General features: G+C 51.6%; 2 protein-coding genes across 2 annotated transcripts in view; both read left to right on the top strand.

Moving 5' to 3' along the window:
- LOC119911330 (cullin-9-like) overlaps nt 1–16,028 on the top strand; it is a 35,673-nt gene extending 19,645 nt beyond the window's left edge. Inside the window, 23 exon segments of the mRNA XM_038730172.1 lie at nt 175–204; nt 2,018–2,154; nt 2,236–2,418; nt 2,620–2,777; nt 2,856–3,054; nt 3,149–3,320; nt 3,413–3,558; nt 3,769–3,895; nt 5,598–5,803; nt 6,096–6,138; nt 6,141–6,348; nt 8,041–8,158; nt 8,251–8,496; nt 8,591–8,731; nt 8,820–8,984; nt 10,713–10,876; nt 11,302–11,395; nt 11,690–11,764; nt 12,900–13,010; nt 13,088–13,205; nt 13,294–13,427; nt 14,274–14,365; nt 14,650–16,028. Of these exon segments, the coding sequence (XP_038586100.1) occupies nt 175–204; nt 2,018–2,154; nt 2,236–2,418; nt 2,620–2,777; nt 2,856–3,054; nt 3,149–3,320; nt 3,413–3,558; nt 3,769–3,895; nt 5,598–5,803; nt 6,096–6,138; nt 6,141–6,348; nt 8,041–8,158; nt 8,251–8,496; nt 8,591–8,731; nt 8,820–8,984; nt 10,713–10,876; nt 11,302–11,395; nt 11,690–11,764; nt 12,900–13,010; nt 13,088–13,205; nt 13,294–13,427; nt 14,274–14,365; nt 14,650–14,872 (3,290 nt within the window). The 3' untranslated portion in view covers nt 14,873–16,028.
- A 2,002-nt stretch (nt 16,029–18,030) lies between these two features.
- LOC119911346 lies at nt 18,031–27,574 on the top strand. Its single transcript, XM_038730211.1, has 11 exons — nt 18,031–19,015; nt 19,356–19,406; nt 20,103–20,299; nt 20,382–20,424; nt 21,503–21,628; nt 22,609–22,713; nt 22,793–23,011; nt 23,095–23,241; nt 23,359–23,625; nt 25,687–25,904; nt 27,448–27,574. The coding sequence occupies exons 1-11, from the start codon at nt 18,293–18,295 to the stop codon at nt 27,485–27,487; spliced, it is 2,136 nt and encodes a 711-aa protein (XP_038586139.1). The 5' UTR covers nt 18,031–18,292; the 3' UTR covers nt 27,488–27,574.
- The last annotated feature ends 35 nt before the right edge of the window (nt 27,575–27,609 follow it).

Raw genomic sequence — 27,609 nt, 5'->3', positions numbered from 1 at the left:
CACCCCTGGACAGAAAGGAAATGCAGTCTTGAAGGTAGAATTTAATGTCTCACTTTGTATTTCTGCTGCTGCAAACCCAGACAGAGCAGAGCTCAGGTGGACTGAGCTAATGAGCAGCTGCAGCAGTGAAGTGTTGAGGATGATGAGTGTTTAAAGCGTTCTCTTTGTTTTCAGAAGGTCTCAACCGAAGCAAAGAGCTGAAGAGTAAGTAACAGCTGATGTCAGAGGCCATTTTGTTTGTTTACACTCTGCTCTGTGACATTTCATATGTCCAAATGAGGACAGGAAGTCGTCACGTCGCCCCCTGCTGTTTGTCCACTTCCCGTCTGAGACGACCTGACGCCTGACGAGGCTGTGAAGACTTCCTGTCTGAGGCTCCGAGACAGACGTCTTTAAACAGCTGCTCCCTGTAGCCTCATCAGACAAACAGGAGGAACGTGTGTCAGAAACGTCACCTGTAGGTTTCTGAAGAGCTCTTTCGAAGCTCATCGTGGGCAGAGGCGACCGCCGCCATCTTGGCAGCGTGTCAGTCCCGGATGACCATAAACGGTCAAAGAGACGGGTCGGGGGTGGAGCTTAGGTGTTTGATTGCTGAAACCACGCCCGCATAGGTAAACATTACTCACCTAAAGTGGCTAAGAAGGCTAAATGCTACTCTGCGTTGCCAAAAAATTATCGATCGCCTCAGAAAAATCTACAGATGTTTTTATCTGGATCAAACAGAACTTTGCAGAACTTTGTGTTGGCGGTGACGGCAAAAGTTTCTTTGTGAAACTTTAATGTTTCTTGTAACCAAATAATCTCAATAACGGCCAAAGAAGGGTTTTATAGCACAGTCAGGATGAGTTTGACCTGATGCAGAGGCATTAATGTAGCTCTGCTCTGTGTCCTGGATCAGAACTGATCCTCCTTTCTACAAGTTTAAATATCTTTAAAGGCGAGGAGCGGCTGCTGTTAGCGGGCGAGGAGCGGCTGCTGTTAGCGGGGCGAGGAGCGGCTGCTGTTAGCGGGGGCGAGGAGCGGCTGCTGTTAGCGGGGGCGAGGAGCGGCTGCTGTTAGCGGGGGCGAGGAGCGGCTGCTGTTAGCGGGGGCGAGGAGCGGCTGCTGTTAGCGGGGGCGAGGAGCAGCGGGCGAGGAGCGGCTGCTGTTAGCGGGGGCGAGGAGCAGCGGGCGAGGAGCGGCTGCTGTTAGCGGGGGCGAGGAGCGGCTGCTGTTAGCGGGGGCGAGGAGCGGCTGCTGTTAGCGGGGGCGAGGAGCGGCTGCTGTTAGCGGGGGCGAGGAGCGGCTGCTGTTAGCGGGGGCGAGGAGCGGCTGCTGTTAGCGGGGGCGAGGAGCGGCTGCTGTTAGCGGGGGCGAGGAGCGGCTGCTGTTAGCGGGGGCGAGGAGCGGCTGCTGTTAGCGGGAACGTTAAACTGGCTGACGGACAGCGTCCAGTGACACAAGCAGGATCATAACGAACAGCTGTGAGTCTCGTCTACCGCCGTCGCTGTTTGATACAACTGACTGACCGCTAAATGTAGCATAAAGGCTAGCAGTGGACCCACCTGTCACTCAAAGAGGCCACGCCCCCTAATGATTCAGAAATTTAAGTCTTGGTATAATTTAAAGAGGGGCGTTACAATAAAGAACAACGTTAGCTTCATACGCTAACGCCATGTTTCTTCCATGGTCAGACGTCAGGCTGTTGTGACTTCAGACGTCCAGCAGGGGGCGTCGGCGACACTTTCTCCTCGTCTGAACTGACATTCACCTGCCCTCAAACACGCCTGAGGTCATCAGGACGCCATCTTTTTTCTTTCGGTTTGGACTGCGCTCATTTTGACTGCCGACTTCCTGTTCCCATTCTGGTCGTGACACTGATGTGGTTTCTTTTCAGATGGAAAAGAAGGACAGAACAGACGCACTGCTTTATCTTTACGTTACTGGCTGCAGTTTCATCCCTTCACTTTTCAAAGATTAAATTTATCAGCGTCGGACTTCGTTCAGAAAATCATCCTCTGTGAAATTTGTCTTCCAGACGGCAAAGAGAGTAAAAACAAAGACACCGCCGCGGCCTCTTCGTCCTCCTCCTCCTCCTCAGCCAAGCCCAAAGTGAAGAGCAGCAGCAGCATCGCAGGCATCGCCCTCTGTTGGCAGGGAGTGGTGCAGCGCCAGGTAAGACGCGCTCACCTGGAACGCCGAGTCTTTCAGGAGCGCTTAACGTTTACTTCTAAACCGTTTCTTTGCTCCCCTCAGGTGAAGAAGTTCCTGGACTCGAGCTGCAGTCTGCCCGACTTTGTGGAGCGCTACCGGACTCTGTACCTGCAGCTGAAGAACGCCATGGAGGAGCTGTTCGGACAGCAGACCGCCTTCGTCCTCGCCCTCCGACACGGCTTCTCCGCCGCCCTGCTGCAGCTCTCCATCCTCAGATCCATGCACGTAAGTAGAGCCCGCTCTAAATGAGGGTCTGCACGCTTGAATCTGAGAGCGAGCAGGTAGAAGACGCCACCTCAGACTTTAGATCACAGATCAAGAATGATCGTTAGTTGCGTCCCAGCTGGAAATGTCTGAAAGTTGTTCTTACTGTTTCACGTGTTGCTCTGCTTGAACCTTGCGCTGTGGTGACGGCGTGTTGTGCAGGTGAGCGAGCGCTTCGCTCAGTACATCGACCAGATGATCCAGGCCAGCGGGGCGGCGTGCGGCAGCGTGGAGACTCTGGAGCGGCTGCAGCAGTTCCTGGAGCCGATGCTCTTCCTGTCGGGTCTGGAGCTCGCCAACACCTTCGAACACTTCTACAGGTGTGAACGCGGCTGGTCACGGTATCGCAACGCCATGCGGGAAGCTGGGAGGTAACCTCGCTCTCTCTCTCTCTGCAGGTACTACCTGGGCGACCGGCTGCTGGCTCAGGGGAACGTGTGGTTGGAGACGGCCGTGATCGATCAGATCGGCAGCTGCTTCCCGAGCCGCTTCCCTCAGCAGATGCTGAAGAACCTGAGCGAGTCGGCCGAGCTGCAGCAGGAGTTCCACCTGTACCGCCTGCAGCAGCTGGACCGCTGCCTGCAGGAGCACGACCAGGTTCTGAAGTCCCCCTTTCGCTGAGCTGGATCACGCAGGACGGTCTTTAAGGGGTTTGAGTTTGACGCAGTTTGTCCTTCTGTTGTTACTGTAGATGATGGATGAGGAGTGGGCGGAGTCAGAGGAGGAGGCGGAGGTCCAGGTTCTGGTCGTGTCCCCGCGCTGCTGGGCCGTGTCATCGCTCTGCTTCATGGACGAACCCGGAAAACACTTTCCGGCCGAACTCTGCTCCTACCTGAACCAGTTCACCCAGTTCTACACCCACAGTGAGACCCGGTCCAAGTGCTGAGCTCAGACATCCGGAGGCGTGTGCGTCTCTAACGCGTCTCTAACGCGTCTCTCTGTGTCTCTGCATCAGGTCAGTACATGTGCGGTCTGAGCCACTCGAAGCCTCGCCGGCTGCAGTGGACGTGGCTCGGTCACGGCGAGCTGCAGTTCGGCCGCTGGACGCTGCACGTCTCCACGCTGCAGATGTTCATCCTGCTGCAGTTCAACAGCCACGAGGTCGCACGCACGCACTCACACACACGCACGCCATCACTTACACTGACCGATCTAATTTGAGTAAGATGAGGAAAGTGATATTTCAGCAGGTCGTAATGTGAATCAGGATGAAATGAAGTGACACATCAATAATGTGAAGTTGGTCAGAGGCTGCGGCGCTCTGTTTCCCCGTGCGTTCACTGACCGGCGGCCCTCTGTGCGTCTCTGCAGGAGGTGCGGGTGGACGCTCTGCTGCGGGCGACCGGCCTGTCGGCCGCCGTCCTGCTGCACGCTCTGCTGCCGCTCATCAGGGAGGGAGGACCGCTGCTCTGCAGCCAGCCGGCCGAACCCAGCCAGGGTCAGACACCGCTGCCCTTCACCTGACTCCTCCTGACTCCTCCTGACTACTCCTCCTCCCTGACTCTCACTCACTCCTCCTCCTCCTCCCTGACTCTCACTTACTCCTCCTCCTCCTCCTCCCTGACTCTCACTTACTCCTCCTCCTCCTCCTCCCTGACTCTCACTTACTCCTCCTCCTCCTCCTCCTCCCACTCTCACTTACTCCTCCTCCTCCTCCTCCTCCTCCTCCCTGACTCTCACTTACTCCTCCTCCTCCTCCTCCTCCCTGACTCTCACTTACTCCTCCTCCTCCCTGACTCTCACTTACTCCTCCTCCTCCTCCTCCCTGACTCTCACTTACTCCTCCTCCTCCTCCTCCCTGACTCTCCTTACTCCTCCTCCTCCTCCTCCCTGACTCTCACTTACTCCTCCTCCTCCTCCTCCTCCTCCTCCCTGACTCTCACTTACTCCTCCTCCTCCTCCTCCTCCTCCTCCTCCTCCCTGACTCTCACTTACTCCTCCTCCTCCTCCCTGACTCTCACTTACTCCTCCTCCTCCTCCCTGACTCTCACTTACTCCTCCTCCTCCTCCTGACTCTCACTTACTCCTCCTCCTCCTCCCTGACTCTCCTTACTCTCCTCCTCCTCCTCCCTGACTCTCACTTACTCCTCCTCCTCCTCCCTGACTCTCACTTACTCCTCCTCCCTCCTCTCCTCCCTGACTCTCACTTACTCCTCCTCCTCCTCCTCCTCCCTGACTCTCACTTACTCCTCCTCCTCCTCCTCCTCCTCCCTGACTCTCACTTACTCCTCTCCTCCTCCCTCCTCCTCCTCCCTGACTCTCACTTACTCCTCCTCCTCCTCCTCCTCCTCCTCCTCTCCCTGACTCTCACTTACTCCTCCTCCTCCTCCTCCTCCTCCTCCCTGACTCTCCTTACTCCTCCTCCTCCTCCTCCTCCTCCTCCTCCTCCTCCTCCTCCTCCCTGACTCTCACTTACTCCTCCTCCTCCTCCTCCCTGACTCTCACTTACTCCTCCTCCTCCTCCTCCCTGACTCTCACTTACTCCTCCTCCTCCTCCTCCTCCTCCCTGACTCTCACTTACTCCTCCTCCTCCTCCTCCTCCTCCCTGACTCTCACTTACTCCTCCTCCTCCTCCTCCCTGACTCTCACTTACTCCTCCTCCTCCTCCTCCCTGACTCTCACTTACTCCTCCTCCTCCTCCTCCCTGACTCTCACTTACTCCTCCTCCTCCTCCTCCCTGACTCTCACTTACTCTCCTCCTCCTCCTCCCTGACTCACTTACTCCTCCTCCTCCTCCTCCCTGACTCTCACTTACTCCTCCTCCTCCTCCTCCCTGACTCTCACTTACTCCTCCTCCTCCTCCTCCTCCCTGACTCTCACTTACTCCTCCTCCTCCTCCTCCCTGACTCTCACTTACTCCTCCTCCTCCTCCTCCCTGACTCTCACTTACTCCTCCTCCTCCTGACTCTCACTTACTCCTCCTCCTCCTCCTCCCTGACTCTCCTTACTCTCCTCCTCCTCCTCCTCCCTGACTCTCACTTACTCCTCCTCCTCCCTGACTCTCACTTACTCCTCCTCCTCCTCCTCCCTGACTCTCACTTACTCCTCCTCCTCCTCCTCCCTGACTCTCACTTACTCCTCCTCCTCCTCCTCCCTGACTCTCACTTACTCCTCCTCTTCCTCCCTCTGTCTGCTCTCAGGCGTGCTGCAGTTGAACCAGCAGGTGGCGTCCCGCAGTCTGGACGGCGACCCCGCGTCCGTCCATCTGCTGCCCAGACAGACGTACCTGAACGTGGACGAGGACGCCGCCGGCACGCTGGAGAGGAAGAGGAACTACGTCTACTGTCTGATCGTCCACATCATGAAGCACGAGAAGGAGATGCACATCGACAACCTCGTCTTCAAGGTCAGAGCTCAGAGCGTGGGCGTACGGCGTCAGTGGTTTATTGATGGTACGGCTTTAACGCGGTCAGCCCGTCGCAGTGATCCAGCGAGCGCCGCCTGCGGCTCCTTTACGGAGACCGTTTGACTAATTGTGAACGAGCACAGCTGCTTTGTCACCTCCTCCGTCCCTCTTCGGTGTGCAGCCCTGTTTACGGAGGCTCACGCTGTCCGTCAGTCTTTGCTTTAGCGCCACGCTGTGGTCACACTCGACATGTTTAGCTCCACTGACGAAACATCTCGTTGGTTCCCTCCAGGTACTGGACTCGTGTCAGAAACGGGAAGCCTCCCGCCCTCCCGGCGCGGGCGTTTCAGCTGCAGCACCAGCGACGTGCTCTCCTGCATCATGCACGTCATCAGCAAAGGCTGCATCCGACGCAACGAGGAGAACCCGCACATCGTGGAGTTCCTGCCGGAGGACCCGTCCACGCCGCAGAAAGGCCAGGCCCAGTTCTCCTTCGGCCGGGCCGACAGCAGGAAGGACGCCGCGGACAGCGTGGCCGACATCAGGTGTGAGCGAGACCTCTGACCTTAAACGCAGGATGTTTATTGTCTGTCATTAGCTGCATCTTTCCCCCGTCTACCTGTGTGTAACACGGACTCCTCACGTTTTAACCCTGAAGTCTTTCTTTTATTTTTATTTCCTGCTCACGTTCAACAGTTTAAATGTTCCCTCTAGTTTCCTGCGAAGACTCTGATTTAGTCCTAATTATATTGGAAACTTTAATGTTTTACTCACCTGCAGACCGACTCCACATTTTTACATGTCCTGAGTTCCTGTTTACTGACTAAAAACTGTTGCTGATAATTGGAATTAAATGGAAGTGGACTAATTGAGCAATGTCTCCATATAATTAGTACCAAATAACATCATTCTGGAAACGTAGTGAGAAATCAGACTGAGCTGTAAAACAAAAACCCTTTTATCTTCTGATATCTGCGATAAAAACAGGTCTGAGTTCAGTTTTTGTTGCTGCACGTAGTTTTTAATTTACTTTCCTGTGGCTGCTGCTCAGCTTCTGACTCCTTTTTTACTTCCTGGTTCCGGTTAAAACAAAAACCAACTCGATGTCATGTGATTCCTCCAAAACAGCCAAAATGTAAATGTTTAAATTTCTACATAAAGAAATAAAGAGGACATTTAAACTTTAAACTCTGCTTGTTGCCTTATTTTGTAATAATTATCATCATGATTGACAGGTGACTTTTCTGGATAATTAGATGATAAATTTAATTTAAACCAAATAAACTTTAATTTTCAGGAAACTGATCTGCGGTGTATTTTCCAACTTTGTACACAGAAAATGGTAATTAGTAATAACTGTATTTATATTTAATGTTTACAAGTGTTCCACTACTGGCAGTTACTGTTACTGTAGGGTTGGAGGCACAAACGGCCACAAAGAGACTACAGTGGGATGCAAAATGAATACAAAGAGGTTGACCGGTTGGTACAAATATGCAGATGAAAATCTTGATTTCAAGGTTTATATCTTTGTAGCAACTTGTCGGCTCTTATCAGGATTCAGAAGGCTTTTAGTGGGTGCATTGTTTTTACTTCCTGTCCAGTGTGTACATACTGTCTTTTTTTGTTTATATTGTATGTTGTGATGTGACCTGGTGGCAAATGAGTTTCCCCATTTGGGATCAATAGTTTTCTAATCTTTAAAAAACTGCAGAACAACCACAAAACTACAAAGGGATGCAAATATATGTAAAATGTTTACAAGGGGGTGCAGAACAACTATAAAAAGAGTCAAAGCGACCACAGTGATGCAAAATGACTGCAAAGCGTCAAAACAACTACAAAAATGTATAAAAGACAAAACTAAAAGATGGGATGCAAAATAACCACAAAGGGTCACAAATTGTCTACAAAGAACTAAACAACTATAAAAAGAGGCGACCGCAGTGACTCAACATAAACACAAAGATTGCTTTTTTTTTTCTTTGAACGGTTGTGAACGTTGACAGTTAAAGTAACGAACGTTTCTGTAATTTTCCGTCCGGTGATCAGTTGTCTCATTTTATCTTAGACATGAATTTAATACAACGATGTGGAATGAAAATCATTATTTATTAAAGGTGTAAAAATAAAATCTGCCCACCAACAGCTGCTTGTTGTTGTTGTTGTTGTTTTTCCTGCTGAGGTCCCGACTGTGTCGCTGATTGCAGCTCTGTTTGAACGCCTTTGTGTTGCAGTTTGGTGGCGGCCCCCCGGCAGTTCGAGGACGGCGTTCTGGACGCGGTTCTGTTCTCGATGGGTCGGACGATGACGCAGGAGGAGGTTCGTCAGCTGATGCAGAGGACCGTCCAGCAGGTCAGACTGAAGTTCTTTGAACTGAGCGACCACGACGTGAGACGCGTGTCCAAGTGTCAGACAGGTGATCTTGTCCCTCCCTGACCCCTCAGGTGTCGGGGACTCTGAGTCTGGACCTGGACCGGGCCGAGCACTTTCTGATTCACTGCAAGTGGAACGTGGACCTGCTGGTGCAGCGATACACCGACGACCCCGAAACTCTCATCATGGCCGCCGGGCTGAAGTGCCGAAACCCTCAGCCGCCGCCGAGTCCCACCTCCACCTGCCCCGTGTGCCTGAGCCCCCGCGCCGCCGCCGAGCCGGCCCCCTCCCTGAGCTGCATGCACTACTGCTGCCAGGTGAGACGCTCTCGGAGACGGGCGGGTCCGGAGCCTGATGCTCAGTGTGGCGTTGTGGTTCTGATGCGTGTGTTGTGTGTGTTTGTGTGCGCAGTCCTGCTGGCAGGAGTACCTGACGGCGAGGATCGAACAGAACCTGGTCATGAACTGTAACTGTCCAATCACAGACTGCCAGGCTCAGCCCACCTCGCAGTTCTTCCTCAGCATCCTCACAGACAAGGACACCATCGCCAAGGTAACGCCGCTCCCTCCTCTGATCACACGACCAGTCTTTGTGAGAGAACGTGCTGCTCATGACGTGTTCGCTGTCTCCTCTCCGTCAGTACGAGAGCGCCTTGCTCAGAGGCTACGTGGAGTGCTGCTCCAACCTGACGTGGTGCACCAACCCTCAGGGCTGCGACCAGATCCTCTGCAAGGAGAACATGGGCAGCATGGGCACCTGCTCCAAGTGCTGCTGGTCCTCCTGCTTCAGCTGCAACTTCCCCGAGGTCAGAGGTCACGCAGCACCACACCCTGTCCACAGTCCGTCCGCATGACCTCAGCAGATGGATCCTGGTTTGATCTGGAATCTGTTTGACGTTTCACGGCCAGTCACACAGAGGGGGGGAGGCTAAATCCTGACTCAGCAGATATTAAAGAGGTTGATCTGAGAGCTGAGCTGATTAGAGTCTGAATTTATTTTAGTAACTTGGCTTGTTTTAATTTCATTCTCCATCTTAAGAGTCGCTCACTTATCGACTCCGCCTCCTTCAGTTCTCGTCACACAGACCTGACCTGCTGCAAACACGCCGTGTCCAGAACCAGCTCGTTTCCCATTGCAGAGAGCGCCCCTCGATGTAGCTGGTCGTCATAGCGACGCCACACACAGCTGTCTCTGATTTAAGTTAAAACGTTTCAACATTACCCAGAATGTAAAGACGGATAAGACGGAGGTGATGCGAATAAAGTACCTGGCAGCAGGAACAACTTTTACACGATGGGAAACCAAAAGAAGTTTTATCGGTATGAACAGTATTGTGTAATTTCATATCTCTTGAGATTATATCGGTCGCCCTCCCCTGACCTGCAGCCGTTAAGCTCGTTTAGCTCAACCAGTAAAAGCCAGTCTGATATTTACACTTGTCCGGCCTCTTGCTCGCTTCCTCGGACGTCTTCTTCCGTGTCTTCGCAGCCTCCGTCGTGATGTCCGCGCTGAGAATGCAGAGCTAGCTTCTTGTAGCCCGCTGAAAGAGTCGGGTTGGTAAGGCGTCACGCTTTTGTCCTGCCCGGCACTCATTCACCCTATCACAGCGCTTTACCTGACCGCATTACGGAAGCCGAATATAACGACAAACTTTCCCGAATACCGAACAAGGTTTTTCACATTTATTGACTTTTCCCCCACCGCATAAATTAAACAAATGTGCTCTGTGGAGAGACTATGGTGGGGGGGTCCGGGGCCCGGGGGGGTCCGGGGCCCGAGGGCGTCAATGACATGAGTCCATTTCCTTTTAATGGACACATAAAATAATGTTGTATGTGGTTCTGGTCTTCACAGCCTCTTCAGGCAGGACTCTCATACTGCAGCACACTGATAAAGTCTCTAACCTGCCTGTCAGCTCGCTCTGGGCCGCTTCACTTACCGTAAAGGCTGGAATACGTGTGCACTCCAAATGTAGGCGCGGCTAGCTTCATCTCCTTCTCACAGACGAGAGACAGAAACGCTCTCAGCGGTTCTTCTCTAAGAAGTCAGCCACAGATGGAGCGGATGAACAGCGTCTGCAAACGGCTCGGACTCTTGAAAATGCTTCCACACTGCCGACGTCTTGACAACGTGACTGTTCGGTAACATTTAATCGGTCTTTTGACTCATTAGACTGAACCAAAAAGGCTCTTTTTGCTATTTTCAGCTGATTTAATTTCGGCGGCCGAACGTTCGGTGCATCCCTTGATCTTAAAGCCGTTACTTTAAGATAAAAGTACGACACCTGACAGGTCAGGGTCGACTCTGTGATTGTTTCCTGAGGAATCCCAAAATCTCTTAATCGTGTAAAAGTCTCAGTGAGATTTAAATCTTTGTCATCATCTGAGAGCGCAAACCGTTCACAGAATATCCAGATAAAGTAAAGTCAGAACCCTGAGAGCAGCGAGAGCTTCTGAAAAGCTTGTTTTTCAGCAACACAGGATAAGAAAAGTCATGTGACTCTGTGTGAAAGGTTTCTGTGCCCCCCCCACAGGCCCACTACCCAGCCAGCTGCAGCCACATGTCCCAGTGGATGGATGACGGAGGCTACTATGAGGGGATGAGCATGGAGGCTCAGAGCAAACACCTCGCCAAGCTGATCTCCAAACGCTGTCCGAGCTGCCAGGCCCAGATCGAGAAGAACGAAGGCTGTCTGCAGTACGTGCACTCAACCAATCAATACACAGAGGGGGAGGAGGAGGGGGAGGAGGAGGAGGGAGAAGAGGGGGAGGAGGAGGGGGAGGAGGAGGAGGGAGAAGAGGGGGAGGAGGAGGGGGAGGAGGAGGAGGGAGAAGAGGGGGAGGAGGAGGAGGGAGAAGAGGGGGAGGAGGAGGGGGAGGAGGAGGAGGGAGAAGAGGGGGAGGAGGAGGAGGGAGAAGAGGGGGAGGAGGAGGAGGGAGAAGAGGGGGAGGAGGAGGGGGAGGAGGAGGAGGGAGAAGAGGGGGAAGAGGAGGGGGAGGAGGAGGAGGGAGAAGAGGGGGAGGAGGAGGGGGAGGAGGAGGGGGAGGAGGAGGAGGAGGGTGGAGGAGAAGAGGAGGAGGGGGAGGAGGAGGGTGGTGACGGTTGTGTTCCTCTGTCCTCAGTATGACCTGTGCCAAGTGTAACCACGGTTTCTGCTGGCGCTGTCTGAAACCCTGGAAACCAACACACAAAGATTACTACAACTGCTCCGCCATGGTGGGTTCACACGCCGTCACATGACCGCAGTCAGCACACGAATCCGTCCACTCAGAGCGCAGGAACACGGTCTCCTGCTCTGACTATCAAAGACTTTAAGGTTGAAAACTAAACATCTCTCTGCAGCGTCCAACATCTTCTCGGCTCTCTGATTTAATATCATCACGTTTTAACTGTGCGTGAGTCCCGGCAGAGAAGCGGGGGACGCTGGGAAACGAGCAGATTTAAATGTCAGATTTAAATGAGAGTTTGCCGGTTGAACATGTGTGTCTGATCTGTGTCGTGTTGCTGCAGGTGAGTAAAGCGGCTCGGCAGGAGAAGAAGTTCCAGGATTACAACGAGAGGTGCACCTTCCACAACCAGGCCAAGGTAACACAGCTGAAGTCTGTCGCCCCCCTGCTTCACAGTACAGAGGACAAAGGAGGCTTTTATTGTGAAACAGTCGATCCCGTTTCCCCTCCTGGCCCTAACCCTCTGATTCCGTGTTCACGTCTTGGGGTTGGGTGTCTCGCTTCTTGTTGCGATAGAGGCGGAGGGCCGCAGAGAAAGTATTTTCCTCGTATAATTTATGATGATTGTTGTTAGTTAAGTAAAAAAAAATTGCTACTTCAGCCACTAGCATGTTGTCTCGTTAGCTAGCTTCACTAGTAACGTTACAGGGCTCTGCCGGGGCCCGATGGCCCGGGGCCAGTAAAAAGTAACGTCGGGACAGATGAACTAGCGGAAACATTAGTATTAAAGAAACTAAAATTAGAAACTCAACATCCTGCAGTTGTTTTGCAGCTCATGGCGCACCGTTCAGACCTGTAGCGACGGGACGAGAGGCTGTCAAATGTGATGGAGGCGACTCGTGTGATCGAGCACATCATGTTAGTGTGTTCTCTTTTAAAAGGAAATTGTTTTGTTAACCTTTTTATTTTTTATAATTTTAACTCTGATCACACTTTAGTTTTTTTATTTCCAGGATGTATTTAATAAACGATTAAAGTTGTTAACAGAGCAACATAACCTAGAAGTCTTTGGTTTGGTTGTAACACTGATAAATAACTTTCGGAAAGAGGGACAGTGAGTTTCGGGTCCGGTGGGGTCCGGTGGGGTCCGGTGGGGCCCGGTGCAGGAAGTTTAACGTTGAGCCCTGGTTAGTAACCTGGTGATGAAGCTGTGCTGTTTAGTTTTACTTGGTGACCTGGTGATCGCTTGACGTGTGATAGAGCAGTCGTCGACTACTGATGACGTATGGGGTTCCTGAAGGGTCGTTCCAAGGGGTGAAATGGGACTGAGCCCAGCTTGGAAGCTTGTGCAGCTGGAGTGAAACCTGTTGCAGACTAAAGATTCAACAAATGGTTGTTCAGGATGTTCTTACGTGTCCATAAAGAGCGAGGAGGCTGGACTAGTGCCTGGAGTCAAAGCATGTGTCCTGATCTAAGATAACTTGCTCTCGGTGGTGCCGGAGGCCGCCAGCCGCTCTGTGCCTGTAGATGAGCGAGTCTCGTGTCTGTTGCAGGACTTCGCCATCAACCTGGAGAACAAAGTGTCGTCCATTAACGAAGCTCTGCAGATGAAGTCCCTGACCTTCGTTATCGACGCCTGTAAAGTCCTCGCTCAGGCTCGTAAGGTAACGGCATCCTCGTCCTCAGAGGCTCCTGCTGACGAGTCGCATTTTATTTACTGTGCCCTGCTCTCTGTCTGCAGGTGCTGGCCTACTCCTGCGTCTACAGCTACTACAATCAGGAGACGGAGAAGATGGACGTGATGGAGCAGCAGACGGAGGCCCTGGACCTGCACACCAACGCCCTGCAGATCCTGCTGGGTGAGAGCGGCGTCCTCGTTGCCGTCGGCAGAGTTCCAGCGCTGTGAGCTGCCCCTGCTGACTGCTGCTGTTGTCTTGTTGTTCTCAGAGGAGACCCTGCTGCAGTGCACTGACCTGGCCTCCTGCGTCCGGCTGCTGAAACCGGAACATCTCAACACCGGGCTGGAACTGATCCGACGCATCCAGGAGCGCCTGCTGGCCATCCTGCAGCACTCGACCCAGGTAAGCCCAGTCTGAAGACGGACCTGTAGCGACCGCACGGGTTTCTGGTGAAGTTTGTTTACAGGACAGCAAAACGGTTCACGTCATGCGTTACATCTGCTGAATTTACAGGGGGTCAATAATAACCATTTTGTAGCGAACAGCATTTCACGTTTATATAGTTTCCCCTAAGTCACGCACAGACAGGTGAACTGTTTCCTCTTCTTTAGAAAGTATGAAACTGTCCCGTGTTGTCTGATCTCGCGCACTCGGCAGCAACACGTTCTCCAGCTGGGAACGTCGCCTTGAGCGATTTATGATGAGTCAGGCCGCCGCCGTTCTGCATCATAATTATGCGCTACTCTCAGCGCCATTATCAACCAATCGAACGGACGGAGGGAAACCGTGTAGAAAACGTTACAGCTCATACCGTGAAGCTAGCTCGCTACCTAGCTTACCGAGACGAGTCTCGATCGTCCACAGAGACACGACGTTGCGCCGGTGTTTCCAGGAGAGCTCAGCTCACGACCTTGTTGGCTGAGTGAAGAGTGAAACGCTGCCACTCTCTGGCGGTGAAGGTGTTACTGCAGCGCTGATGTTCTTTTACTAACTTTACTGTTCACATCACTTTCGCTCCTTACGGCCCGATGACGTCATTATTAAATTCGTTGGCAACTAATTTAATAATCGACGTCGTGGTCCAGAATCCAGCGGTCTGAGTCCAGTTCTCTTTCAGTCTGATGTTTAAACCAGTCAGATCAGTTTGAGCCGCCTGAAACTTCAGTCTCGCTACGTTTCCTGCCAGCGTCTCACTTTGACTCAGGGCGTCCCGTCCGTGACAGTTTCCTGTATTTCTGTCCAATACAGGACTTCAGGGTCGGGTATCAGTCCAAGAACGGCCAGGAACCAGAATCTACTGAGGCCTCCAACCTGTCCAACCACACCGACGCCAACAAAGTGTGAGTACGACACCAAAGAACCGAGCTACCTTCAGGGACGTGGGCTCCTGGTCCCGGCCCGACAGGTTTGCGGTCCTCGGAGACTTTGGGATCTCGGCTACAGTTTAAAATAAAGTCCGTCTGGACTCTGGTTAGAGTTTAAAAAGACAGAAGGGCAGAAGATGAATGTTTCTTTTTGGTGAATCACTTCAGATCTTTTTTGTTCAGCCAGTTGTTTATTTATTCATTTCCGATGTTTGTCTGTGGCGGAGGGGCGAAAACTGAACGTTCTGCTTTGTTCTCAGGTCGAAGTCGGAGCGAGCGTCGGACTCCGGTGAGTCGGACAACAACAACAACACGGGGGAGGAGGGCGGCGAGGAGGCGGAGGAGGAGGACGACGAGTATGATGAAGAGTACGTCCCTGAGTGGCACGAGGACTACGACGAGGACGACATCGACGAGGACGACTTCTTCTCCGACGACGACGAGTCCGAGAACCTGGAGAGGGACTTCAGCCCCTTCGACTGAACCCGATGGAAAAACAAAAAGCTCCCAGAGAAAGAGGACGAGTCGGGCCCCGCCCCCTCCTCACGACCATCCGACGCCAACAGAGAACGTCAGGACGGACGGGAGACGATCAGAGGGACGTCCTCCTTCACCTGAACCCCTCCCCCCATGCACAGCTGCACTCGCTTTTCCACTTCCTGTATTTTACCTTCTGTGTTTTCATAAAGTACGGAAAGAGATGAGGGACAAAAAAAAAAAAATGAGTTCTGTGTTTAATATTTCAGTTCTTAGAGCAAAATGAGGCTCCAGAGACGACAATCTTAGTTTAGCCTTTAAATTAGGAGAATTAATCAGTAACAAGTTTTCTGTTACAGCTGGAATCTGGTCTGAAACCAGTTTAAAAAAGAAGTTCAAATCTGGTTTCAAACCTGTATAAAATTAGACCAGTTTGAAACTGGTATAAAATCAGTTCAAGCGCAGGCTGAAACCAGTTTGAAACGAGTTCACTTCTGCTTTAAAAACTTCCTAAATTAAACCAGTTTGAAACTAGTCTGAAACCAGTTTAAAACGAGTTCAGGTGTTTCTTGAAACCCGTTTAAAATCTGATTTCAGTAAAGTCTGAAATCCAGTTTGAAACCTTTTTAGTTTCAGAACGTCGCCTTTCATCTAAGAACCCTTATTTCAGTTCAGGCTTAAATTCTCCGACTCTGATTTTATGATTCAGACTTTAATCTCAGAACTGTTTTTCGTCCCGAAGTCTCTTCCGTACTGACCCGCCGGGCTCTGTCCTGGTTGTGGACCTCGGTGGTGTTGGTGTCGCTTCTGTCCGACAGCGATGAAGGATCCTCTCCTGAGGAGGAAGTCTGTTAGTTCGTGATCTTTCACAGAACAAAATGTTAGTTTGTTTCCTGCTGCTGCTTTTTGGATTAAAAAAAGAAAACCAAGAGAAAAAGGGATTAGTTATCCGGAGACTGTTAGTTCACATGTCATCTTTTTGTACCCGATGTAATCTGAGTTAACCCTTAAAGTATCTCTGTTCATCCTTTCATCACACGTTCTGCCTTCGTTCTTTTTGACGATGGAGGTTGCCTTCATTTGAGAGTAAAGTGTAACTGATTAAAAACGCTTCCTCTGTAACTGATTTAGATTCACTCACAGATATAAAGAAGTGTGTTTACATGTTTGTAGAGGTGGATGTTTCTGAAGAGAGGTTCTGGCGGGCTGAGCCGAAGGTGCATTTTATGACTAAAGCCTGAACCCAGAGTTTCTACAAACCGCCAGTCGGTCCAGGTTCGGCCTCTGGGACCCGGTGGTCATGTGTTAGCGGTGGTTTACATCAGTTAAGTCCTATTTTAACGCTCTTACTACTCACAGATGACCCAGAACAGCTGTAATGCCCTTTAAAGAAGTGGATTAAACGTGCTCTCTGTTTTCACTCTGGGGCGCCACCTTCAGGTATAAAAGTCCATCTTCAGCTTCCGCTGGCCTTCGAGCAGCCGCTCAGCTCATCCTGTCTGAAACGGCCCGTCTGAAAGAAGCGGACGAAGCAGCTTTGAAGCCTCCAGTTTGGCATCTTGGTCGTCACTGTTTTTTTTGTTTGTTTTTTTCTGGAGCCAGACGTGACCATATTTGGACGAGAGGGAGGAGCTAGCCAGGTGCATCCGTAATTCACGTTAACTGTGATATTAGCCGGGATGCTAACTGTGGCTAGTGACAGACAAAATGTAAAAGTGAAACACAACAACACAACTTAAATAAACACTGTGCAGCGGATACGAGTCGCCTCTATCCGGCATGTCAGCTTGTAGCCCCGCCCTAAAACCTCCTCTGCTTCCTGGTCTCTGTTCCTCTAAATGGGACCATAATTTACTAAATGAACATCACGCTGTGTTGAAGAAGACTTGAAACTAGCGACTGAGACCAGAAACTCATCAGGAAAGTGTTTACTGAGGGAATAAATCAGCTGACAAGTAGAAACAGTTTGTTTCTGCTGCCGGTGGAGTCGCCCCCTGCTGGCTGCTGGAGGGAGCGCAGGTTGGTGGAGGAGGCCTGGCACAGGTACTTGGATCCAGCTCGGAGGCCGCTTTGTGAACCCCGACGTATCTGGACCTGGTTCCTGTACCAACGTACTCGATCTTCATAAACGAGGCCGGGAGAACGTCGGCGTCTGCTTCCTCGTGAGAGGGCGGGGACGGAGGGCAGAGCGCCATCTTCTCCATCATCTGCTGAGGGAGGAGCCAGAACGAGTTCATCAATAGCCAGCAAATAATTATCTTTAATGGGAGGAAAATGCTCTTTGGCAGATCCTCTGATTGTAACGATGGGGTCAGGGGTCAGGTGGAGACCTTTGTAGTTTAGTCATGAAATGCACCGTCTGCCCGCCACGAGCTGCACATTCTGACATCAGCCTCTGAAGTATCACTGCAATAACTGATCGACGGTTTATCAGCTCACCGTCGCTCTGTCTGCCGAGCGAAGACTCGTCACCTGCTCGGCCTCCGAAAGGTCGCGGGAGGAGGTTTTTCTCTGCAGGAGTGGAGGAGCGTCTGACGCTCCGGCTCCCTGCTGTGCTCTAACTCTGACAGATCCTATATTGATAATGTTGATGTTCTATAATGTTCTCCGGTTCCTTCAGCTGGAGTCGAGCGACTTCAGCCGGCAAACTAAATAAAAAGCTTTTTCTGCTACGCTGCAGGCGACTCTGATTCCACAACACTTTGTTTCACATCCAGAGAAGTAGATTTAAGTTCAACATGAAGGTCTGAAGAACTCTGAAGCCTTTAAGCAGCTTATCAACGAGAAGAGTTTTCAAACAGCCACCTTCAGTGTGGCTCAGCCGGAGGCATCTTAATATTAAGTAAAAAGTCAAGTCAGTACTTTGTTGTAAACAAATGTTAAAGCAGTTTTCACGACGTGTTTAGAAAATAATAAACTAATAATTAAAAGGATTAGCAACAACACAGCAGCATGTTGGGGGGATGGAAGATACCAGCTGCCACCGCTAAATATATAATTAATAACCTGTAGTGGCATCAAGTACACATTCAAAATCCCTTATTAATAATCCCACTAAGTGCAGCAGCTGCAGGGCAACAAGTAAGAAAGACGGATGAAGAATGAAGACGTCGCTCCTGCAGTTCCGTCCTCCTGCCGGCTGGCGGCGGTGAAGAGTCCGGGTTTGATCTGCGGCCGCCATTAAAGCGGAAGCAGCCGCCGCTCCGCGGAGTTCAGCTCCTTGTTGATCGGTTCAGAGAAATAATCCGGTTTCTCTTCGGTCCCGCGGCCGTTTGAGGGTCCGTGAGGCTGAAGCTGCTGAAGCTGCGGAGATAACCGATGATTCTCCGGCCGAATCCGACTGTTTGCTTTGTTTACACAGTTAGCTCGGTGGCTAGCGTTAGCTTAGCTCGTGAGCTAGCGTTAGCTTAGCTCGTGTAGCTCTAAATGGGACGAGGAGCGGGACGGAACCGGCCCCCCATGGGGCCCCCGGGGGAAGACGGGCCTCCGTTCGACATGGGTCCACCGGGCTGGGGTCCTCCTCCGCCGGGAGGCTGGGGCCCTCCGCCGCCTGGTGGATGGGGGCCACCGCCGCCTGAAGAATGGGGCCCTCCGCCGCCCGGAGGGTGGGGCCCTCCGCCGCCCGGTGGATGGGGGCCCCCACCGCCCGGTGGATGGGGGCCCCCGCCGCCTGGAGGATGGGGGCCGAGAGGGCCTCCTCCCCCAGACTGGGGTCCAAGAGGACCGCCGCCACCGGGCTGGGGGCCTCATCCTGAAGACTGGATGCCTCCTCCAGACTGGGGCCCTCACCCAGAAGACTGGAGACCCCCACACCCCAACGACTGGAGGGGCCCTCACCCTGATGACTGGAGGGGTCCTCACCCGGACGACTGGAGGCCCCCTCACCCCGATGACTGGAGACCTCCCCGCGAAGCCTGGGGACCACTTGGCTGGGGTCCGGAAGGTCTCCCTGAACCGTGGGGCCCCGAACACGGTCCACCTGGACCCATACCTCCTGTTCCACCTCCTGGTCCGCCTCCTCCTGTTGGGATTCCTCCTCCGGACCCCGCAGTCTACGGACCGGTCCCTGTACCTCCCATCCCCCCTGCAGTCTGCGGGCCCCCCATGGGGTACCCGCCGGCCTACCCGCCTCCCGGCTGGACCGCAGAGGTGAGCTCACCTGTTGTGTGTTGATCCTGTTAGACCAGAAGATCCAGTATTGATCATTCAGTGCAGGGTCGACCCGGCCCTTGTCCCGGTCCTGGGCCCGGCCCTTGTCCCGGTCCTGGGCCCGGCCCTTGTCCCGGTCCTGGGCCCGGCCCTTGTCCCGGTCCTGGGCCCGGCCCTTGTCCCGGTCCTGGGCCCGGCCCTTGTCCCGGTCCTGGGCCCGGCCCTTGTCCCGGTCCTGGGCCCGGCCCTTGTCCCGGTCCTGGGCCCGGTCCTGGACCCGGCCCTTGTCCCGGTCCTGGACCCGGTCCCGTTGGTCATTATGTTTCCTCTCTGTGTTCAGACTATAGTTGAGGAGCCGATGCCGAACCCTCCCCCAGACCAGCCTGAGTGGGTGAGTACAGACCAGGTCCCAGATCAGACCTGTTAGTCCAGCAGCAAGTACAGTTTAGTACTACTGTAGTATTTATATGTACTTTGATGACTCGGTACTAAATATATAATAAGTACAGTGAGTACTTTTACCTTCGGTACTGCAAGTACATGTTGATGCTAAAACGTTATTAGGATCAGGTCTCTGCAGGGTCAGGTCTTCAGGTCTCAGTAGGATCAGGTCTCTTGAGGATCAGATCTTCAGGTCTCTGCAGGATCAGGTCTCTGCAGGGTCAGGTCTTCAGGTCTCTGCAGGGTCAGGTCTTCAGGGTCTCTGCAGGATCAAGTCTCTGCAAGATCAGGTTTTCAGGTCTCTGCAGGATCAGGTCTTCAGGTCTCTGCAGGGTCAGGTCTTCAGGTCTCTGCAGGATCAGGTCTCTGCAGGATCAGGTCTTCAGGTCTCTGCAGGTTCAGGTCTCTTGAGGATCAGGTCTCTGCAGGTTCAGGTCTCTTGAGGATCAGGTCTCTGCAGGGTCAGAACTTCAGGTCTCTGCAGGATCAGGTCTCTTGAGGATCAGGTCTTCAGGTCTCTGCAGGTTCAGGTCTCTTGAGGATCAGGTCTCTGCAGGGTCAGATCTTCAGGTCTCTGCAGGGTCAGGTCTCTTGAGGATCAGGTCTTCAGGTCTCAGTAGGATCAGCAGTTTCCTGTTTCTTTCAGATTAAAGCACTGATTTCAGCTCCGGCCTCTGAGGCCCCTGGGGAGCCCAAGAAACCCACAGAGGAGCCCGCCGTCCCTCCTGCTCCTGCAGCGGACACCCCCGCGGCCCCGAAACCCAAACCTAAACCCAAACCCAAACCGGACCTCACCAAGACCGCCAAAGCCCTCGGCCTGCTGGGAAAACGCACCTTTGATAAGTAAGTCAGCGTTTCATGGGGTCCGAGTGTGTCGTCTTCTTCTGTGGTGTCTGTGTGACCTGCTGCCTCTGTGTGTCCTCAGACCTCCTCCGGGCCGGTCCACGGGGATCATCTCGTTCATCGGGGTGAGTCATGTGACTCTTACTGTGATAAAGGCGCCTTTGCGTCGTGGCAGCGCAGGAAGTCTCTGCAGCGCCTTCGTAAATATCGGGCCTTGAAAGTCCTTGAAATGTGTCTGATTAGTTTTTAATTTCTTCCTTAAATCTGATGTTTCAGCAGAAACGAGTAGCGACCACGACGCAGCCGGCGTCATCGTTAACCGCCTCAAGACCCGGCGTCCTCTCTGATCCCGGACTTGCCCCTGGCCGGTTTCACACACAGCGCGAGTTTTAAATTCCCATCGTGACACGACTTAAAGCAACGCGCCATTACTACGGCAACCCAAAACAAACGCAGCTGTTTCAGTAAACGGCTCAAAAGGAGCAGCTGCTTTTAAAAGGCGTGTTTTCTGAATGGAGTCTGGTGCCGTCTCATTTAAAGTGCTGCTGTGAGACGACCTGCAGGTGGAGAACGGCGTCGGGCTGATTCTGGCTCGTTTCCGCTGCTGTTCGGACGCTCGGCCCCGTTTACAGAAATGAGTCAGCTGACTTCTTTTACGGGGCCAAAAACCTTATCACGATAAATGATTATCAGGATAAACGTCAGCTCGTTCTTTCTTTAAACTAAATTCAGATTTTTGCTCCTGAGTGAAAGTTAATGTGTTTTAAAGTTTCTGCCAAACGGAGGATCAGTAAACGGATCTGAGGCCGAACCTTCAGGATCTGTTTCCAACAAATAAACATCTTCATAGAAACATTAAGTGCTGATTTCGCTGGTGGCTCAGTTGAATCAAACATTTGCTTTAATGCTACTGAGGAAAATGAAGTGGTGCTTGTGACTCCAGTAACAGACTCTCTGTCTGAAGTCGCAGGTCGTTCAGCTTCCTGTCTTTCTCCCAGCAGGCAGAAATACGACGCTCTGCAGCTGCAGTAACAGAAACAGAAGCTCGAGTGAAGAGAAATCAATGTTTTAATTCCCTAAAAGAAAGTAAAAGGCTCATTTAAGAAAAGCCGTGAGCTCTGAGCTGCGTTATCGTCCGGCGCCGCCCGTCTCTCCTCCGGAGCTCAGCAGCTGGTCTCACGCTCTCCTGTCTCTGATCCTCAGCCGACCTTCGGCTACATCGAGAGGGAGGACCTGGAGAAGTACACCTTCAGCTTCGACGCCTTCTTCGGAAACCCCAAAGCCATGACGCCCGGGGTCAGAGTCCACTTCACCGCCTGCAAGGAGAAGGTGAGGCCTTGTCCCGGTCCTGGTCCCGGTCCTGGTCCCGGTCCTGGACCCGGTCCCGTTGGTCATTATGTTTCCTACGGTTCAGTGTGATTCTGAGACAGACGAGGATCCTTTAAGGCCACCAGAGTAAAAACTGGAACAGAGATCACCAGGAAACTTTCCCGGTTGATTACTCGCTTTAAGACAATATTGTTTTGTGTTTTAGGTTTAAATATGCAAATGAGGCCGTTCTGTTTCTAGACCTGACATCTGAACTCTGCAGTAAGTCGGGTTCAAAGTGATTGTTTTAGTTTGTGGATGTTTTTAGATTTCTCTCTCAGAACATACTGCAGGGCTGCACGATACTGGGAAAAACTTCTTCTTCTCTGCGATAAAAACTTAAAAAGTTATCGGAAAAATACATAGAAAATAATCTGAATACTTTTTAAACGTATTTTAAACCAAATGATAAAATGATCCTCTGTCGGTGGTTTTCTCCTCTAAAGTCGTCTGCTGCTTGGCTAAAGTTGGAAACTGAGAACTCTGCAGGTTTTCTTTCTTTTTCTTCTTGTACCAAGCAGAAAAAGAGTTAATTTGAGCTGCGTGCAGAAAACAGCGTTCAGCCTGTTTCTGCGAATCAGATGTTCTGTAATTCAGCCCTCTGGAAAAACCTCCAGTCTGCGAGAGCTGCTGAGGAGGAGACTTCAGGCTCGGAGGAAGAAACTGCCTTCAAAGATGCGTACTGTAAAATTCCATAATTTATGTTGATCAGTATTTACGCAGCCGATATCTGATCAGACTTTAACAGCAGCAACATCGAACACGTCAAACTGATAAAGTTAAAAGTTAACTTTCAGCTCTGCAGACGAGACTAACTGTGTTTTCTTTCCTCCAGCCTGAAAGAAAACACGTCCACGTTTTTACCTGCTGTATAAAAATGATCACTCTGAAACAGGTTTTAAATGCTCGTGTTCTGGTAACGCCGTTTTGTCTGGAAGCAGAACAGTCTGATAGCGACGGACGTGAAAGTGGCTCCAGGTGGAACGGAGAACGTGGACACGGAGATCTACGAGGCCGTGGTCAGCCAGCCCCTCGTGGAGCCTCAGGTCAGTTCAGACATCTTGACCCGTCACAGCTTCCCGTTTCCGCCGGCCTCTGACCCCCCCTGTTTTTGTCGATCCGCAGCCCGGCGAGCGCCACTACCTCGGGCAGGTCCACGTGGACATCGGGCCCCTGAGGACCAACCTGCCGTTCGACAGGAAGGACAGCACGGTGACGCTGCTGAAGAACGACCAGGTGCTGATCAACCTGCTGACCGACATCGTCACGGAGAAGAGGAGGGCCACCAACATCAAGCCCCAGATCCCCGCCACCTTCAGCCTCACCAAGGAGACCAGGGAGACGGTCAGAGCCGCTCGCCTTCCTGTCAGCACGCTCGTCTTCCTCGACTGTCTCTGACTTGATGTTTTTTTATTCCTTCGCCGCAGGGCGTCATCATCAGCCTTAAGGACAGCGAGGGCGTCATCAAGTCGGAAGAGCACGGCGAGCTTCCCTTCGACGTCAAGGAGAACTTCAGCGACATTGAGTTCAACGCCGAGGACATCAACGAGGAGGTCGAGTTCACCCTGCTCACGGTGAGGCCTCCTCCTGCCGCTCAGGGGCGGGGCTTATTTTGACCTTCTCCGGCAGCTCCAGACTTCCTGTTCTGTTTAACGGACTCTAACATCAAACTCTTTTTTGGTTCTCCTCAGCGGAAAGCGGGTAAGCGAGCGATCAGGATCCGGCGGGTGAAGGAGCCCCTCCTCCTGACGTTCAGCGCCGCCACAGCCGCGGCTGCCGCCGCCATCGCCGCCACCTCCGAAGAGGCCGAGGCCCAAAACACAGACGGCGACAGTGGAGACGACTCTTCCAAGTCGGTGAAAGTTAAGGCCGCACCCAGGCTGGAGCTGGGGCCCACCAGAGTCCTGGACCCGGAGCTGTACGAGGGCATCGTCAGCCAGCCAATCATCGAGCCCACGGTGAGTCGAGTGTAACGCAGTAAAAGGCCCCTGTTGTACTTTATATCCTCCGATTAAACACACAGTGGAGGTCACAGCGTGTTCCTAACGTTACCTGTGCAACTCTGAACACCTGATGGATGGAGAGAGAGAGAGAGAGGGGAGGGAGGGGAGAGAGAGAGAGAGAGGGAGGGGGGAGAGAGAGAGAGAGGGGGGGGGAGGGAGGGGAGAGAGAGAGAGAGGGGAGGGAGGCAGCCTACACAATATCCACACAGAGGTACAGACAGTAAAGGTGATGTTGCTATAGACTAAATGAAAAATGGTACAGATATTTATAATAGTGTTAATGGTAACCATCATAATGTTAATGATTATAATAACAATAGTAACAATAGTCGTTGCAGCAGAGGGTGTCGAGCAGGAACACGGGGGCAGCAGGTGACCCGCAGCCACAGATCCAGACTCCACAGCTCCAGAGCCAGAAACACCTGCAGGAAGTGATAGGAGGAGAGAGGAGAGGGACGAGAAAGCACAAGACTACCGGAAAGGGGAGAAGTTGTGTTAGTAACATGCAATAATGGGATGAGGTTGCATACAGAGGGAGAGAAAGTAGAGGAGAGAGGAGCTCAGTGCATCATGGGAAATCCCCCGGCAGTCTAGGCCTATAGCAGCATAACTAAGGGATGGTTCAGGACTCACCTGAGCCAGCCCTAACTATAAGCTTTATCAAAGAGGAAAGTCTTAACCCTACTCTTAAATGTGGAGATGGTGTCTGCCTCCTGAACCCAAACTGGAACCTGGTTCCACAGGAGAGGAACTTGATAGCTGAACGCTCTGGCTCCTAGTCTACTTTTGGAGACTCTAGGAACCACAAGTAACCCTGCATTCTGGGAGCGCAGTGCTCTGGTGGGGTAGTAAGGTACTATGAGCTCTTTAAGATAAGATGGTGTCTGACCATTAAGGTTTGTAGGCAAGAAGAATGATTTTAAATTCTAACTCTTCTTTATCAAACCGGGTCGGACTGGATGGATTTAGCGCAAGGAGGAAACACGTGACAACGTCCGGTTTTCAAAATAAGGCGTCTGTACAGGATGGAAATAAGATTAATTGGATAATATTCACAGCAAGTATAAAACATATTACATGTGTCTATTAAAAGTAAATGGACTCATGTAATTTACTTTACCGGCCCCTCTCGGGCTCCGGGCACCCCCACGATATTCTCTCCACATCCTGTGGGAAACACTGAGGAAAAAGCACATTTTGACTGTTCAATTAATGCAGTGGGGAAATGTCAAATGTGAAAAACCTTGTTCGTTATTGGGGAAAGTTTTGAAAAATTTGATTTCGACTAGAGAATTTTCACTTCGGTGCATCTCTAATGATTATAGGTCCTCCTCTGCAGGTTTAGCTTTCCAGCTGTTTGTACACAGAAATGATATGTAAATGATGATAATGGTCCAGAATGATGTGAAATGGCATATTTCTATTGGAGAACACAACATTTTCTTGAGGTAGGAGCCCTCATACATGTTTTTAAATCAGATATAAAGCGGGGTGCACTTTTCTATTGCACAAAAAATAATTAGCTTCACCTCTGCTGCTACAGCTCCAGGAGAAACACTGAAGAGTAATTAACACAATGCTGCATTGAATCTTTGAAGCTGAAACACCAGAACAATGTTTGCATGTCTGATTAAAGGACTAAAAGTTTCATCTGCAAATTTAACAACTGTTTAATTTATAACAAAACATGTTTTAATCTGTGAAGTAACTAAAGCCATCAGAGATGCAGTTTAAAGTACTCTGAGATGTACTGCAGCAGAAAGTGTAAAGTGGCACGAAAGAAAATACTCAAGTAAAGTACAAGTACCTGAAGTACTGCGCTTGAGTAAACGTACTTGGTTCCACTGATGGGAAATTCTCCAGAAGTCGTATGAACAGATGCTCGTGCTGAATGAGGCTATTGTTTTATTATTATTATTATTGTTGTTGTTGCTGAATGAACCTCGCCTGCAGCCGATCCTTCAGTTTGTGGCGTCCAACACGGCGTTCTGCGCCCTGACACCGCTCTCTTTGTAGCCCACCATGCAGGGTTACCCGGGTCAGATCCACGCCAACATCGGCCCCGTCCGGACCAACGTGACCTTCGACCACCGGGACTGTGGCGTCACGCTCCTGAAGAATGACCACGTGTTGATCAACCTGCTGGTCGACATGGTGACCAGAAAGAGGAGAGCTGCCAACATCAAGCCCAAATCCCGTTCACCTTCAGCTACACCAAAGAGAAGAGAGAGCTGGTAACCTCACGTCTGCATCTTGCATATAGTGGACCTTATTCTGATCGATTTAACTTTATTATCCAACAGGAAGTGAGACACTGAAGAGCGAACCCCCACCCCGGTAACGGGATCAGCTGTGACGTTGATAGATGATAGATTTATTAGTCCTTTCAGAAATTCATAGTGTATCATACACCAAACATTAGACCAACAACACACAACTGCTTTACCAACACAAACATCACCCGAGTGCTCTACAAGTTATACTGAGGTGCAGCTCCCCGACACCCAGTTAACTCCTGACTGTGACGTTACAACCCAAACTCACGGTCCAACCAGGAGAACAACAAACGCAAATGTGCACATTTTCAGCTGAGGATCGCGGCGTCTTTTGGCTTCAACTCAACAATCAATCATGATTTCAGTTAAATGCTAAAGTTACTGTTACCTTGAAACAGGTCCGCTGGCAGAACACTGGCTACTTTCTGATCAGGTGCCTTCATGCTGTTGTGGAAGGCCACATAAGTTTAATTTTACGGTGGACGGACTGTAACTTTGCAGAGTTGTTGTTTGTTTATTTAGCTTGAAATAATCCCAGACTTTGGACGCTTTCTTCTTTGTCCCTGACTATTTTCTCTCTCTTCCTCCACTTTGTAACAGCTGCATCAAATTCCCGTCGTGTTCACACAGCGATGTGCAACAGTAATAAATGTCAATGCGAAACTGTGCGCTATATGGATTAAAGTAATCGATTTAATCAATGAATCGTTTCAGCCCTACTCACTGTACAGAGCTGCTGTTTCCTGTTGGCTTGAAATGATCCCAAAACTTGTGACGGTGTCAGGCGATACACAGATGAGGCAGGTTTTAATCAGCGTGGCATTAAGCAAAACAGGCGTTCCTGAGCCAAGGCTGGTCTGGAACTGATTATCAAATCGAGTACAGCTGGTGCTGCAGGTAGTAATGCCATAATAACACTATGGTGGCAACGATATTCATCTGTTCATTCATTCTTGTCAAATACTGACTTCATGCGCATGTCCGTTTACTAAACAGTCAGTGTCAAGTATACGAGAAGCAGCCCACAGAAATGATTTCTTTAGTGCACTCGCAGAACTGCAAAGTGAAACCAAACCAAAACTAACCAAATGTATTAAAAAATGAACTTTGTTTTAGACCTTGGTGCAGACCTTCAGCTGTGAAAGGGCCCTAAAAGAGGTGTAATACAAACACGGCTCCGTCCCTTCAGACAGCAGCACCCCCCTGCCAACCCTTCAGACAGCGGCGCCCCCTGCCAACCCTTTACGTTTTGTCCCTTCAGACAGCAGCACCCCCCTGCCAACAATTCAGACAGCAGCGCCCCCCTGCCAACCCTTCAGACAGCGGCCCCCCTGCCAACCCTTTACGTTTTGTCCCTTCAGACAGCAGCACCCCCCTGCCAACAATTCAGACAGCAGCGCCCCCCTGCCAACCCTTCAGACAGCGGCGCCCCCCTGCCAACCCTTCAGACAGCGGCGCCTCCGGCCAACCCTTGACGTTTTGTTCTGGTTGTGTCTTTCAGGGCATCATCACCTGTCTGGGAGCTGAAGAAGGCATCGTGAACTCTGAGGAGCACGGAGAGCTTCCCTTCGACGTCTGTGAGAACTTCAGCGACACAGAGTTCAGCACCGCAGACATCCACAAGGAGGGGAGTTCACGGTGGCCGTGGTGAGTCTGCCGGACG

This window comes from Micropterus salmoides, unplaced genomic scaffold, assembly GCF_014851395.1.
Source record: "Micropterus salmoides isolate LMB-PRFRI ecotype aquatic unplaced genomic scaffold, ASM1485139v1 Ms_hic_scaffold_2, whole genome shotgun sequence".
NCBI lineage: Eukaryota > Metazoa > Chordata > Actinopteri > Centrarchiformes > Centrarchidae > Micropterus > Micropterus salmoides.
This window is presented reverse-complemented; position numbering and strand designations above follow the sequence as displayed.

Excerpts from the sequence above, each read along its gene's own strand:
- LOC119911346 (XM_038730211.1), top strand. The coding sequence starts at position 18,293 with ATGGGACGAGGAGCGGGACGGAACCGGCCCCCCATGGGGCCCCCGGGG. Across the intron at positions 21,629-22,608 it reads TCACCGCCTGCAAGGAGAAG|AACAGTCTGATAGCGACGGA; the intron begins GTGAGGCCTTGT and ends GTCTGGAAGCAG. Across the intron at positions 22,714-22,792 it reads AGCCCCTCGTGGAGCCTCAG|CCCGGCGAGCGCCACTACCT; the intron begins GTCAGTTCAGAC and ends GTCGATCCGCAG.